The 12,222-nt window shown below is 55.4% G+C and overlaps 1 protein-coding gene across 1 annotated transcript in view; it reads left to right on the forward strand.

Annotated features, from left to right (window-relative positions):
- VAC14 (Vac14, PIKFYVE complex component) overlaps positions 1 to 12,222 on the forward strand; it is a 97,996-nt gene that overhangs the window by 29,246 nt on the left and 56,528 nt on the right. Inside the window, exons 11-12 of the mRNA XM_006909837.3 lie at positions 2,509 to 2,653; positions 2,923 to 2,988. Coding sequence (XP_006909899.1) covers positions 2,509 to 2,653; positions 2,923 to 2,988 — 211 coding nt within the window. The remainder of the gene's footprint in view (positions 1 to 2,508; positions 2,654 to 2,922; positions 2,989 to 12,222) is intronic.

Genomic DNA, 12,222 nt, shown 5'->3' on the forward strand with positions numbered 1-12,222 from the left:
TTGTGTGACCTTGGACAGGTTAACATATCTGTGCCCAAATTGCCGGTGGGTGTCCGAGTGGGACTGACATTGCCTCTGAAGGACGATAACGAGGCTCTGCGGTGCAGAGCTCAGCCTGGTGCCTGACACAGAGTAGTTATCCAAGAAACGGGAGGGATTGATTTTTAGTACCATCGTCATTGTCATTGTCATCAGAGCCATGTATTCCTTCTGCCCCCCGCCATTGTCATTGTTATCATGAACCAGTGGGTTCATATATACCACTGGGCCTGAACTGCGTGGGGAAGGGGGTCGCTGGGCTTGACATGCCTTCCTCCCACCAGCAGCTCGGGACAGGCCGCTGCTAGACGGCTGCAGCGCGAGTCTGCTGGAAAGTAAAAACAAGGCCTTCCTCCCAGGGTGGTGGCAGTGACCTCCAGACACAGGGTACTCCTGCGGCAGCTGCGGTGCCCTGCAGCTCCTGCTGGGGAGAGGAGGAGACTCGCTGAGGCCTGACCTCAGGCTCAGGGTGTTAGGGAAGAGCAGGTGGGGTGAGTTCGTTCCCCGTTGCCTCCCGAGCTCCAGCTTTGGTGAAGCCTCAGGCTGTGGATAGCGCCTCGAGCTTCCCTGGCCCCAGGACCCCCAGGCCCAAGAAGAAGAGCTGTGAGGGAGCCGCCGGGAGCCCAGTAGGAGGCCAGCAGGATGGGGGAAAGAGGGACTTGGAGATGAGACAGTAAGTAGATACTGACAGGGAGAGGGAGTGGCTAGGAAGTCGGCAGAGACAAAAAGATGTTCAGGAAGCCCTGGGATGGGCTCCCAGCCCGCGGCCGTGGAGGCGTGCCGTCCCCGGCCGCAGCCACTGTCACATGTGGCTGCCGAGTGCGTGCAGGGTGGCCAGTCTGGACAGAGCTGTGCTGTTGGCATGAAACGAACACTGACACAAAAAACACATAAAGTATCTTATTAGTGATCCTTACACTGATTTATGTTGAAATGATAATATTTGTGGTAATTGGATTAATTAAAAGATATTAATTATTAAATTATTAAACTAATTTCTCATTTTTTTCTACTTTTTACTATAAAACCAGAAAACATACAATTCCATATGTGGCTCGCATAGTATTTCTCTTGGACAGTGAAGGCGAGAGAGGCCGAGTGAGGGCGATGGGTGCCCACGTTTACCACCCTGGGCTTAGTGGTGCGGTCGTCCCCGTCTGTCTGAGGTCCCCAGGTACCCAGATGCGGGATACCCTCAGAAGACCCCAGGAGCCGCCAGCCCCGTGGCGCCCAGGGAAATCTCAGTGGCAGCCCCGTCCAGACGCTCAGGCCCGCTAGGCCGCAGACAGCCCAACACTTTGCCCTTTTGACTGCCAGAGCATAGGAGGGCCCCCTGCCGCCCCCAAGATGGGCACCGTGGGGAATCATCAAGCCGTATTAAGTAGCAGTTCCCTTTAGCACTTAACAGAGCTCAGAACCGTGCCCTTTAGGAATTCACATCAAATGAGCTTCAGAGAGGCGGCAGGCAAATAGGAAAGCACAGGCATTGAGTTCCTGATGCAAATGAATAATTGAACAGCCTGAAAATACCACGAAAGACTGTTTTGTACATGCGGCAACTGAAGTTCCTGCCCTGGTCATCGGGAAATGCAGCCCTGGTCTGCGCCCATTGCGGCACTCGTGGGCGAACACAGTGTGACATGTCGGTAGGAAGGCAGTCCCTCCGTGGCATCTGTAGGTTCTCTGCCCATACTGTCCCCATCCCCCAAAACTCCAGCCTCTGCCTGGGCTCCGTGCTTTGGGCAGAGGACTGATGTCAGTGTCCCAGCAACCCCAGCCTTGGCGCTGTCCAGTGAGACTTCTCCGCCTGGAGACCAGCAGGGTTTCGACCAGGAAAGCCAGGAGCCCGCGCCCCACTGGAGTGAAGCACATTCAGAGAGTTCCATTTCTCAGAGGCAGAGGCTCTTACCCGTCTCTAACGAGAACGTTAAAGCTTCAGAGGCGACTCAAGGCTTCTCAACCAGGCTGAACACTGTACCAAGTGCCCTGGAGTATGACAGATAAAAAGCCACAATCTCTGTCCTCACTTGAGAAATGATCTTCGGGTGCCTGGTGAAGGCCTATTGGGTTTAAGGGCTGTCATCAGGGCCTTCCCCCGAACTTCCTGGACATGGTGGTTTTGTTACCACAGAGGGTCTGCTGGGGCCCAGCTCGGTGACACCGGAGTGGTTTTCTCCTGTAAAAGCCAGGATAGTGCTGGTAAAAGGAAAGGGGAAGTGGGCGTGAACCCAGCAGCCCGGCCCAACCCCCCCAGTGTGATTGTCGCTGCTCCAACCTTGGAAAGGAGGAGGGATGCAGCCGGAGGGAAGCCCTCTGAGCCCAAGGCCGTGCCATCTGCCTGGCCCTGACCACTCCCGGGAGAGCAGGGCACGATACCCGGGTCTGAGTATGCAGTGCCAGGGGATGCTTGGCCCCGTAGGGAGGGCAGTGGAGGGGTTCATCTCGGTTCCTCCCTGGTCTCACCCACAGCACCGGAAGGGCCCCGGTCACTCTCCACCTCGATGGGATTGTACAGGTCCTGAACTGCCACCTCAGTGACATGGCCATCGGAATGATGACGAGGATCGCAGTCCTGAAATGGCTCTACCACCTGTACATCAAAACTCCCCGGAAGGTGAGCCCCCAGGCGTGCTGGCACTAGGTCACTCCAAGCCAGGGGCTTTTCCGGGGTCCCCCTTGGTTTTCGAGGGTCTTCCATGCTTGGTTAGGTTTTGGTCATTGCTGTTCTGGAGAAATCCTGACAAGCAGAGGAGTGACAAGTGCTGGAGGAACCCTTGGCGTCTCAGGGGAGGGGAGGTGGTCCATGCGGAGGGCCCTGTCCGAGGGGAGCCCGGGCCTGGAGCTGGGGAGTGTTCACGGGCGCCCTGCCTCTCTGCTCTCCAGATGTTCCGGCACACAGACAGCCTCTTCCCCATCCTCCTGCAGACGCTATCGGATGAATCTGATGAGGTAGGTCCCCAGCACCCACTCCTTGTGCCGTGGCTGCCCGGCCTCCCCTTTTCAATGACAGGTGGGATCTCGTAGCTGAGAGGTGCTTGGTGTTTTGTTATTCTCTTAAATGAACACCCCAAAATTGCCCTATTCCTCATACCTGGTAAGGTGCACCGTCTATAGGAAAAGCTGAGTTTACTGCTCTCGCTTTGGGAATGAGGACTTCTGTCAGCTGTTCCGAAGTGGGCCCTGGGTCAGGGCATCCGCGAGGAAACCCGTCTGTGCGGGGACTCGCTGGTCCCCAGAAGGCAGCGGAGAGTGGCAGTAGGGAACACGGCTGTGGGTCCCGCGCCAAGTGCAGGGTCTGCCCCTGCTTCGTTGCCTGAACTTGACCAATTTGCCTCATGACTCTGCTTCTCGGTTCCTTTCCATGTTCAGTGGGGGTGGAAACGGCACACGGGGTCATGAGTGAAACGCTCCACAGAAGATGCTCAGTGCCACACCCGGCACATGCCGAGCGCTCACTGCTTGTTGCTTTATTCATTTCAGCTGGACTCCATTTTTACCTCTAGTTTGAAATTGGACCCTTAAACTTTGCTTTGTTGTCTCACCAAGAGCTGCTGGTGCAAAGGGGAGAGGCTGGCCCAGAAAAGCTGGGCAAGCCGGACCCTCACATCGTCCACCACCTGGGGGCGTGCCTCTAGCCACACACAGTGCCCCGTGCCATTCTCAGCAGAGTTCCGTTCTGGGGAGTTCTTTTTCAGGGGCAGGATTTGTATCCGGGCCATTCTTTAGGGTGGCATCCCGTTCCCCTACCCATGCCAGCTCCAAGCTGCATGTCGCAAGCTGGCTGCCGTGCCTTGACTCACCCCTCTCCTTCCCTCTTCTGGTCTCTGGGCAGCTGTGGGCTCTGGGCAGAGCCGTGTCCTCCATGAGTCAGTGGGTCCATGAATCTTCAGACCTCCCATACTACCCAGTGGGAACGTGGGAGTGGACAAGGGCTGGAGTTTGGGGAAGAAGACGTGGCCCACAACTTCCTGTGGAGAGTAGCACCTCAGTCCTCCCAGAGCCGGTCCCAGGCTCGTGCGGGGCCCATTGTGGCAGTCCTGCAGCCTGAATCTGAGCTGAAAACGATGTGGGCAGGCGGGTGTCTGCTTCTAGGTTTTCTAAGGTACTCTGCATTTCCGGGAAACTCCAAAACAGATGGTTTGGGAAGCTGCCCTTGACCCCTCCTGCCTGCCCACCACACGCGCACATGTGCACACACGCCCTCTCTTTCCCCCACCACCCACTTCCATGCAAGGCCCGGCTGGACTTGGCCCAGTTCTGCCTGAGTTGAGAGTGACTCACTGCACAGTCACAGCCCTCATTTCAATACAAAAAGGAAGAGAAGAACTTTGCTGATTGGTTCTTTCCCCAGGACTTCACTGAAAGCAGCTGAGTTTTCAGTCCTTTAAATTGAGTTGTTTAATCCCATCCAGCTCTCTGCTTGCGATTGGTTTTGTGTGCGTGTGCATTTAAAGGGAGCGGGAGGAGATACAGTCCATTAAATAGCTCTGTTCGGGTCGCGGCTGTGGAAGCTCCATTTGCTGAAGCACCAAATGTTGTCAGGGCTTTGTGGCACATCTTGTGGGTCCCCAGTGGGGAGGGGACTGCAGCTGCTCTAGGGGACAGTTGTGGGGGAGGGAGCTGTTGCCATAACAAGAGCAGAGTCCCTGCTTGCCAATCTCTTTAGGGGAGGGATTCGGGGACCTCAGTAATCAGTGGTGAGTCCCGATTGTGCCACATCCTGCTTCTTCACCAGAGTCACATTCCTAAGTGTCCCCTGCCCGATCCCTCTGGTGACCTTGAGGGTGTACTGTATACTTGACGATGGACATACTGCCATGAACAAGACAAAGTCCCTCTCTCAGCTGGGTTTTCCCAGTATTTCCAGAGACAGCCCTGATAACAAGTCGGAGCCCTCTTCAGGGTGTTCAAGACCCTGAAGCCCATCTAATCAAACCAGACCACAGCCAGACTTCGGGGGTGGAGGGGGAAGACAGGAGTTTCCTTCCTATCGAAGGCTTCATGGAGCCTCCTTCGCTAATGGATACGGCAGCCTTGTGAAGGTCCTTACACCCAGCCTGGGGGCCTCACGGCACAGGTTATTCCGTGTCCTAGCTGAGTCTTGATATCAGCTTAATTGTATGGAGTCGTTCCTGTGCTAGGAACTGTGCTAGACCCTTCCCTTATAATATCTAGAGAAGCCTCAGTAATTCTGTGGAGAAGGGTTGTTGCTGTTTTCTAAATGCAGCTCCAAAAACTAAGGCCTACAGAGGTTAAGGAATTTGCACACAGCTAGGAAGCGATGGGGCAAACTCAAAACCAGATCTTTTTGAGTCCAGAGTCCATCCTTTTAATTACCACATGCTGTGTTCACCACATGCGGCCCTGGCCACCCCCATTAGAACCAGCTGGGGAGGTGGGGGGCTCGCATTTAATTGTGTCATCCCCATCTCTGGCCTTCCTCTCTTGTCCCACAAGTTCTTGAGAAGAGTTCTGTTTGGTGCGGAAAGGGGTGTGTATTCTGAAAAGGGCTCTCCTCCAGCCCCGAGACCGTTTGTCCACTTTTCTTATTGATTTCTAGAAACACTTTGTATTCTGAGGACATTTGATTTATCCTTTTGTTGCAAATGATTTTCTCTCCCAGTATGATTGTTATAAACCCACATGCTCCTCTCCCCACCCTCGGTGACAGCCACTGGCCTCAGAGGACAGAGCTTAAGCAGGTGTTGATGCGAGAGCTAGGCTCAGGGAGGGTTAGGGTTCAGAGACCTAGCTCTGCCCTTCTACCACGTTCTGCAGTCTCGTTGGCACGTGGCCTCCCAGGGAGGTCTGTCTTGTCTGCCATTGTTCTCCAGTTCTGCCCTGGATGACAGTTCAGCAGCCTACATACTTTGGGCATCATCAGTTGTCTCTGCTTTTCCGATATTCAGGATAAGTGGCTGTTTGCTCAGGACTGCATGCTCCTTACAGACTTTATCTGAAAACCCCTTTTGTCAGAAGGAATTTGCAGGTGTCAAATTGATATTCTTGGCACCAGAGTAGAAAACCTCCCATTAGCTAAAGATCCAGTTATTTGTTTTTAAGTAGAAATGCGCCCTTGATTCCACAGCGTGGAATGCGGGGCGCATGCTCAGAGGTTCCTGCTGGACCCTGGCGGCGTGGTGGCGCTGCTTCTTCCCTGGCGGGAAGATGCCAATTGTTGGCTGCCTCCCCAGCCTGCAGCTGCCTGAGTAAGCTCTGCCCGTGAGCCCCAGAGGACGAGTCCTGTCCATGTCTCGATGGTGTGGCTGGCCCAGGAGGAGCCTTGGGGTCTCCTCACCCCTATCCTACTTCCAAGTACAACTGCCTCCCACCCTACATTTAAAATCCTCAGGGTGTAATGGTGGGTACGTGTCATCATACATTGGTCCAAACTCATAGACCGTATAGCACCAGGAGTGACTCCTGACGTAAACCATGGACCTTGGGTGATAACGATGTGTCAGTGTGATCTCACTGATTGTATCCGATCAGCCGCTCTGGTGGGAGGCGTTGATGATGGAGGGTAAGCGTGCGCAGGGGCAGGGGTACCTGGGAAGTCTCTGCCTCCTGCTGAGTATTGCTGTGCACCTAAAACTGCTCTAAAAAATAAAGACTATTTTAAACAAGTAAAAATTTAAAACTTAAAAAAAAAAACCTCAGTCATTGAAGAGACCTAGAAGGACGTCTGGGTCCCACCTGACTGAATGTAGCGTCCCAGACACTTGGTCTCCAGACCTGAGCTTGGATCCCAGCTCTCACCCTCCTCGCCAGGGACCTTGGGCGAGGAGTCTGACCCCCGTGACCTGTGAAATGGGGCTAACGATGTCTACACTTGCCTCGTAGACCATTGTTTAAAGGGACAGTCTGAAGCTCCCACCCAGATCCTGGCCCATGTTGTCACTACCTGTCTGTCTTCCAGGTTCTTTAGGGGGAAATTGGCCTTTTTATTGTGTGAAAGTCCCCTACTCAGGAGCAGGGCTCATCCTATTTATATAAGTCATCTTGTAAACTTAGGCTCTTTTTTTAAAGTCTTATTTACTTATTATGAAGTTTACTTTTGGTGTTTTATATTTTTGTTGCAATTTCGAATGGCATCCCTTTCCAGTAACTTTTCTCCCCAGACAACAGTGCTGCCTGGTGGTGAAGAGCACGGGCTTTGAGGTCAGGCAGGCCCAGAGTCCACTCCTGGCTCTGCCACTTAATAGTTGGTTGGCATTGAGCAAGTGACCAACCACTCTGAATCCAGTTTCCTTATCCAAAACTAAGAGTAATAGGAGAACCACTCTCCCAGGTTTGTCATGAGAATCAAATGAGATCATGAATGTGAAATGCTCGGCACAGGACCCAACACGTATAAACAAGTGGTAAACACTGGCTCCTCTGAGGCCGGTAATAATTCTGCGAAAGGGTCCGATGGCAGAAACACACTGAATTCAGGAAGATGGGCTCTGTGTTGCCCCAGATTCTTCTGCATCAGCTTCAGCAGCAACAGCCAGAACAGAAGCTGGTCTCTGTCCTGTGTCCCTGCCTGTTTTTAGCACTGTGCAGATAGCCAGGGTGGCTCATCGTCCGTCTCCAGGTCTTAGAAAAACCAAGGGGAAGACAGCGGGCCACAGGGCCGGCACCCCTCTCTGTACTCTCCGCTTCCCAGCCTCCTCCTCAAGCACCCCCGAGCTGGAGCTGCTCGGGGAGAGAGCGAGGCCCCGGTGTCGGCGGCTGCGTTCACAGCATTTCAGGTGGACAGGCTCCAAGCCGGCTGCCGTGGATCCAGGGAAAGGAGGAGAAATGGCATTATTGGCAGAGGATCTGCATCAGGGCCTCTCGCTGCCACAGACTGTCGCTCAGGAGCAAAACCTCAGGATTCTGTTGTGATCCTGACGGGCGCACCCTGACAGGCTCCAGAAGCAGCCTCCCTAGACCCTGCTCACCATCTGGGAGCTGGGCTGCCCTTACCTCGCAGAGCAGAGGCTCTCAACCTGGGAAGAGCCCCCCTTCCTCTCCCCTAGTTTCAGAGGAACCATCAAGAGATATTGCTGATGGGAGTTTATAGCTGATGTGACTAATGTAGGAGCACAAAAGAAGAATGAGAACCACCTTTCTAGAAAATGTGGAAGGTAGGATTGTGAGGGCATTGTTCATGGCAGTGCTGGAGTTGCCAGCCCAGGAACTTATCAACTTCATGGAAAACGTGGCACAGCTGTCACGCCCAGTGTGACATGCAGCCATGACTTGGGAGGCTGGGATAGTGGGTGTAAGTCTACGGAGTGATTTGGTGGCACCTAACAAAAAGTACTTAAAGTACGCCACAGGAGGAGTGATGGACCCAGCCCAGGGCAGGGCTGGTGCCTTCCCTGTCTTCAGCCCCATGGTACATCACAGAAGGGCCCAGACCCATGGGGCAGGAGCTCAAGGGCCACTCCAGCCTTTGCTCAGTCCCCAGAGAACAAGGACCATCAGCTCTGGTGCGAGGCTCAGCCTGTCACCCTCTGTCTCAGGGCACTGGTTCCCTCACCAGCAGAGGGCTCGTCGGGGAACCGACACGGTCGTATGTGAGGGATGGCCGGCTTGGGGGCGGGGGTGGGGGGAGGGAATTTCATTTGTTTTCATGGTCCAGGTCCCAGGAGAAATGGAGCTAAAGAACAGAAAAGTTCTCAGACCTCTCAAAGGGGAGCTCACCAGGGCCACGCGGATCGCCCAAAAGAGAAGGAGGTCAAGCCTCGTGTAGGAGACGAGCTGTGCTGTGCCGGCACTGTCAGCGCTGCCGCCGCTGCCCGGCAGCCCCGCCCAGCGCCCCAGAGCGGATCGGGGTGAGGCTGCCTTTGGCTTCCTCTGTCTCGTGGAGCAACAGCTCTGTTCCCCATCATGTCCCTTTCCTTTGCCCTTCATCCCACCCAGTCCACGTACGAGCTCCCTTGACGTTTCCTTTCCCAAGGAAAGCCTTGTCACTCTGGTCTGGTGGGTCCGTCAGCTGGGTCCAGAGGCTGGCCTCTCTGCTCTAAGGGAATTTAGTTAGTGACAACAGGGACTTTGGCATGGGGTCCCACCCCGGGGAGGCCCCACACCTGAGAGTTTGCTGTGAGGAAGGCTCTGAGTCCCCATGGCTTTCTCTTCTGACTCACGTTCCAAGCTGACCGGGGCCACGCTCTCCTGTCCTGGAGGGAGAGGAGGGCTTGTTGGAAATGGGCCATCCCTCGGTTTCTGCCCCCAAAATGAGGGCTCCCACTCCATTAGAGGCCACTTCGTCAGAGGGCAGCTTAAGAGTGCCGATGACAGCCAGTCTAACGCCCCCCACTGCTGGCTTCCTTCAGACGCCACAGTGGGTGCTGTGTGTCGGGCTCCACGTGTCCATGTGGGGGACTGGGAGGAGAGGGCAAAACCCAAAGTTTATGGGGTAGTTCAAAGCGCATTGCGTCTGTCGTCTCAGGAGTCTGCCAGCAGTCCTGGAGTGCTTTTAATTTTCCCCATTTTGACATAAAAGGAGACTGAGGCATGAGGAGATACCTCGTCCAGAGTCACCACCAGCAGCCAGAACTGGAAGTCGGCTCTGCCTGACTGCAGAACGTCTAAAGCACTAAACAAGGCCTGACCTCACGGCGGAGTGGGGTCCAGCGGGTGGGGGCGCTGCGCCATGCATGCCAGCTGCTCCCATTGTGCTGGTGTTTCGTCCCTGGCCGAGCTGTGGTTCTGGGTGCACCTTCTCTGAGCAGGTGACTCTGACTTGCTTCGGCAGCTGGCACAGGACCCCAGCTCTCATCCGGGGCCCCATCCAGAAGGCGTGAGGCCAGCGGTTGGGACATGTGAGAGGCAGCAGTGTGGAAGCAGCCTGGGTGAGGGGCGGGACGGTGGGCCTCTGGTCCACACTGCCCCGCTCTCCATGGCATCAGCAAGTCCACAGTGTTTTCACCTCGGCGTCTTTACTAAAATTCAATTGGACCGGCTTGTTAGTGCCGCCCATCTCCAGCTTTGTGTGGTCCTGAGTCCACTCCCCAGAGTGCTGATGCGGCCTGTCCAAAAGGGGACAGTCTTCTGTAACGGAAGAACGGCACTTGTTTTTCCTCCTCATACCCTTGCCTTAGTTTGTATTTCACTCCAATTTTCATTCCATCCACTCTCCAAAACAAACCAAAACAACCCCTCAATTCCAAAGATTTCTTTACAGTCAGATGGTGTGATCGGGTCAGACGCCAGCCCAGAGAGCCAAGGGGTAGACGTTGGGCCCAGAGCTCGGTCCCTCTTGCCAAAGGCCCACCCGGGTGGGGAAACGAGCGGGGCCCCAGCAGGGACATCCTGAAGGAGAGAGGCACGGACACGCTCCTGCTGCAGCCCTTCCGGGGGCTCGCCAGAGCCGTGGGTCACTTGTCCCCTCAGCTCTCCCTGCGGCTGACCCGTAGCAGAGAGGCCGCGTTCTAGCCATAGTCCCCAGGGACAGCCAGCCCCAGGCCCCACGGCTCAGCAGAGGCACTAGCGACCACCACTAGGGGTCCTGGGAGGACCTTGGTCTTCTGAAAAGAGCCCACGGCAGGGAGGAGAGGGGACTGGCAGGGTAACAGTCCCAGAATCATGCCTGGCGAGAGGGCCTCTCTGCTCCCTGGTCATTCTTCCATATTTCTGCACTTCCTGCTTTCAGTCCCCCACCTCAGCCGGCCTCGGGAAAAGGGGAACCCGCAATAATCGCAGTTGGCCGGGAGGCATTCCATTCTGGGGAAGGCAGGTTTGTGTGCCAGGAGTGTTTTTAGTATTTATCTCTGTCTGAATTCCTTCCACTGATGAGCAAGTAAAGACCCAGACCCAGCACAGGAACTGGTCTAAGTGGGCTGAGCTGCGGATGCCTGCTGCCTGGCCCACCCAGGCTCCTGAGGAAGGCGGAAATGGGACTGAGAAGGGTAGGAAAAGGGGAGGCTGGCTCTCCCCAAGTACGGCCCATCTGCACAAGGAGAGCCCGAAGGGGAGCTAGTGGTGCTTTTGAAAATCCATCTGCTCAGGCCTCGGGCTGGCCCTCCTGAATCGTTCCCTCAGAGGGAGTCTCGTTTTCCCAGGTGACTTTCATGCACATCTCTGGCTGAGAACCGTGGATGTGGAGCGGTGTGAGATCCTGCAGGGAAACTCAGGCCCTGCCCCTAGCGCTCAGACCCAGTGCCCCCTCTCCATAGGCCTCAGGGTGGTGGCCGGGCCAGGGCCGCCTGTTTTCACCCCAGCCCCTACTGAGCACTCATGGCATCTTCAGAAGTCAGAATTTCTCTCAAGACGTGTGTCGACGTTTCCTTCTCTAGAGATGGCCACAGCTGAATCAGCTGAATTTCCCTGCCAGTGACCCGTTGGCAGTTTACAAGGCCTGTGGTCATGGCAGGTTCTTTCGGTGGCCGAGATGCTGTGGAACATCCATGTCCCCACTGCTGATGGGAAGAGCTGCCACCTAACACTCGCTTGCCACACGCCAGACCCTGCGCCGGGCACCGTTGACTGTGCGTGATCTTAGATCGTCTGCACCACACCTCTTCGAGGGTGGGATTTGCTGTGTTCCCTGCTTTACCTAAGGGAACTAAGACTCAGAGAAGTGAAGTAACTTGGTCAAGCACTCAGCTTAGATGCTCCATAAAGCCTTGTTGGTCACACACACACGAATTCTGCACATCAGGGCTGGCCGGTCCCTGTTTGTCGTTAGTCTCCTGTGGACTCTCATAGCTCTCGTCACATTCTATGGGGGCAGAAGCTGTGCCTAGCACATAGCAGCCTCTCAGAAACATTTTACAAGAAAATGAACAAATAGGAGGTGAGTGGATAGTGAGCTGATCCTACTTGGGCCTGGCCCACCCTCCCGGGCCCTCCCCTGCTAGGACCTGGGCCTCAGGAAGCTGGGCCTGGAGAAGAGCTGCCTCCTCGGCCCGAGCTCATTGTAGCTCGCAAGCACAGGGGGGTTAAGCAGAGACCTGGAGGCAGGCAGGAGACAGGGCGGCGGTGCTGCTCTCCTGGTTGCCATGGACCGGTGCCCTGGAAACAGCTGGCCCCTCGGCTCATCACCTGGTAACTGAGCTATAACGAGTGTGCCCTCTTCCCATGCTGCCCTCGGTGCAGCAGGCCCTTCCCCGTTCCCTCCCTAGCTCATGGGGAGAATTTATAACGCTGTGAGTACACCCTCCTGGTCAGGGGCCTGGCATGATGCAAATGAGTAATGGTTGGCATCAG

Source organism: Pteropus alecto, unplaced genomic scaffold, assembly GCF_000325575.1.
Source record: "Pteropus alecto unplaced genomic scaffold, ASM32557v1 scaffold42, whole genome shotgun sequence".
Taxonomy (NCBI): Eukaryota; Metazoa; Chordata; class Mammalia; order Chiroptera; family Pteropodidae; genus Pteropus; species Pteropus alecto.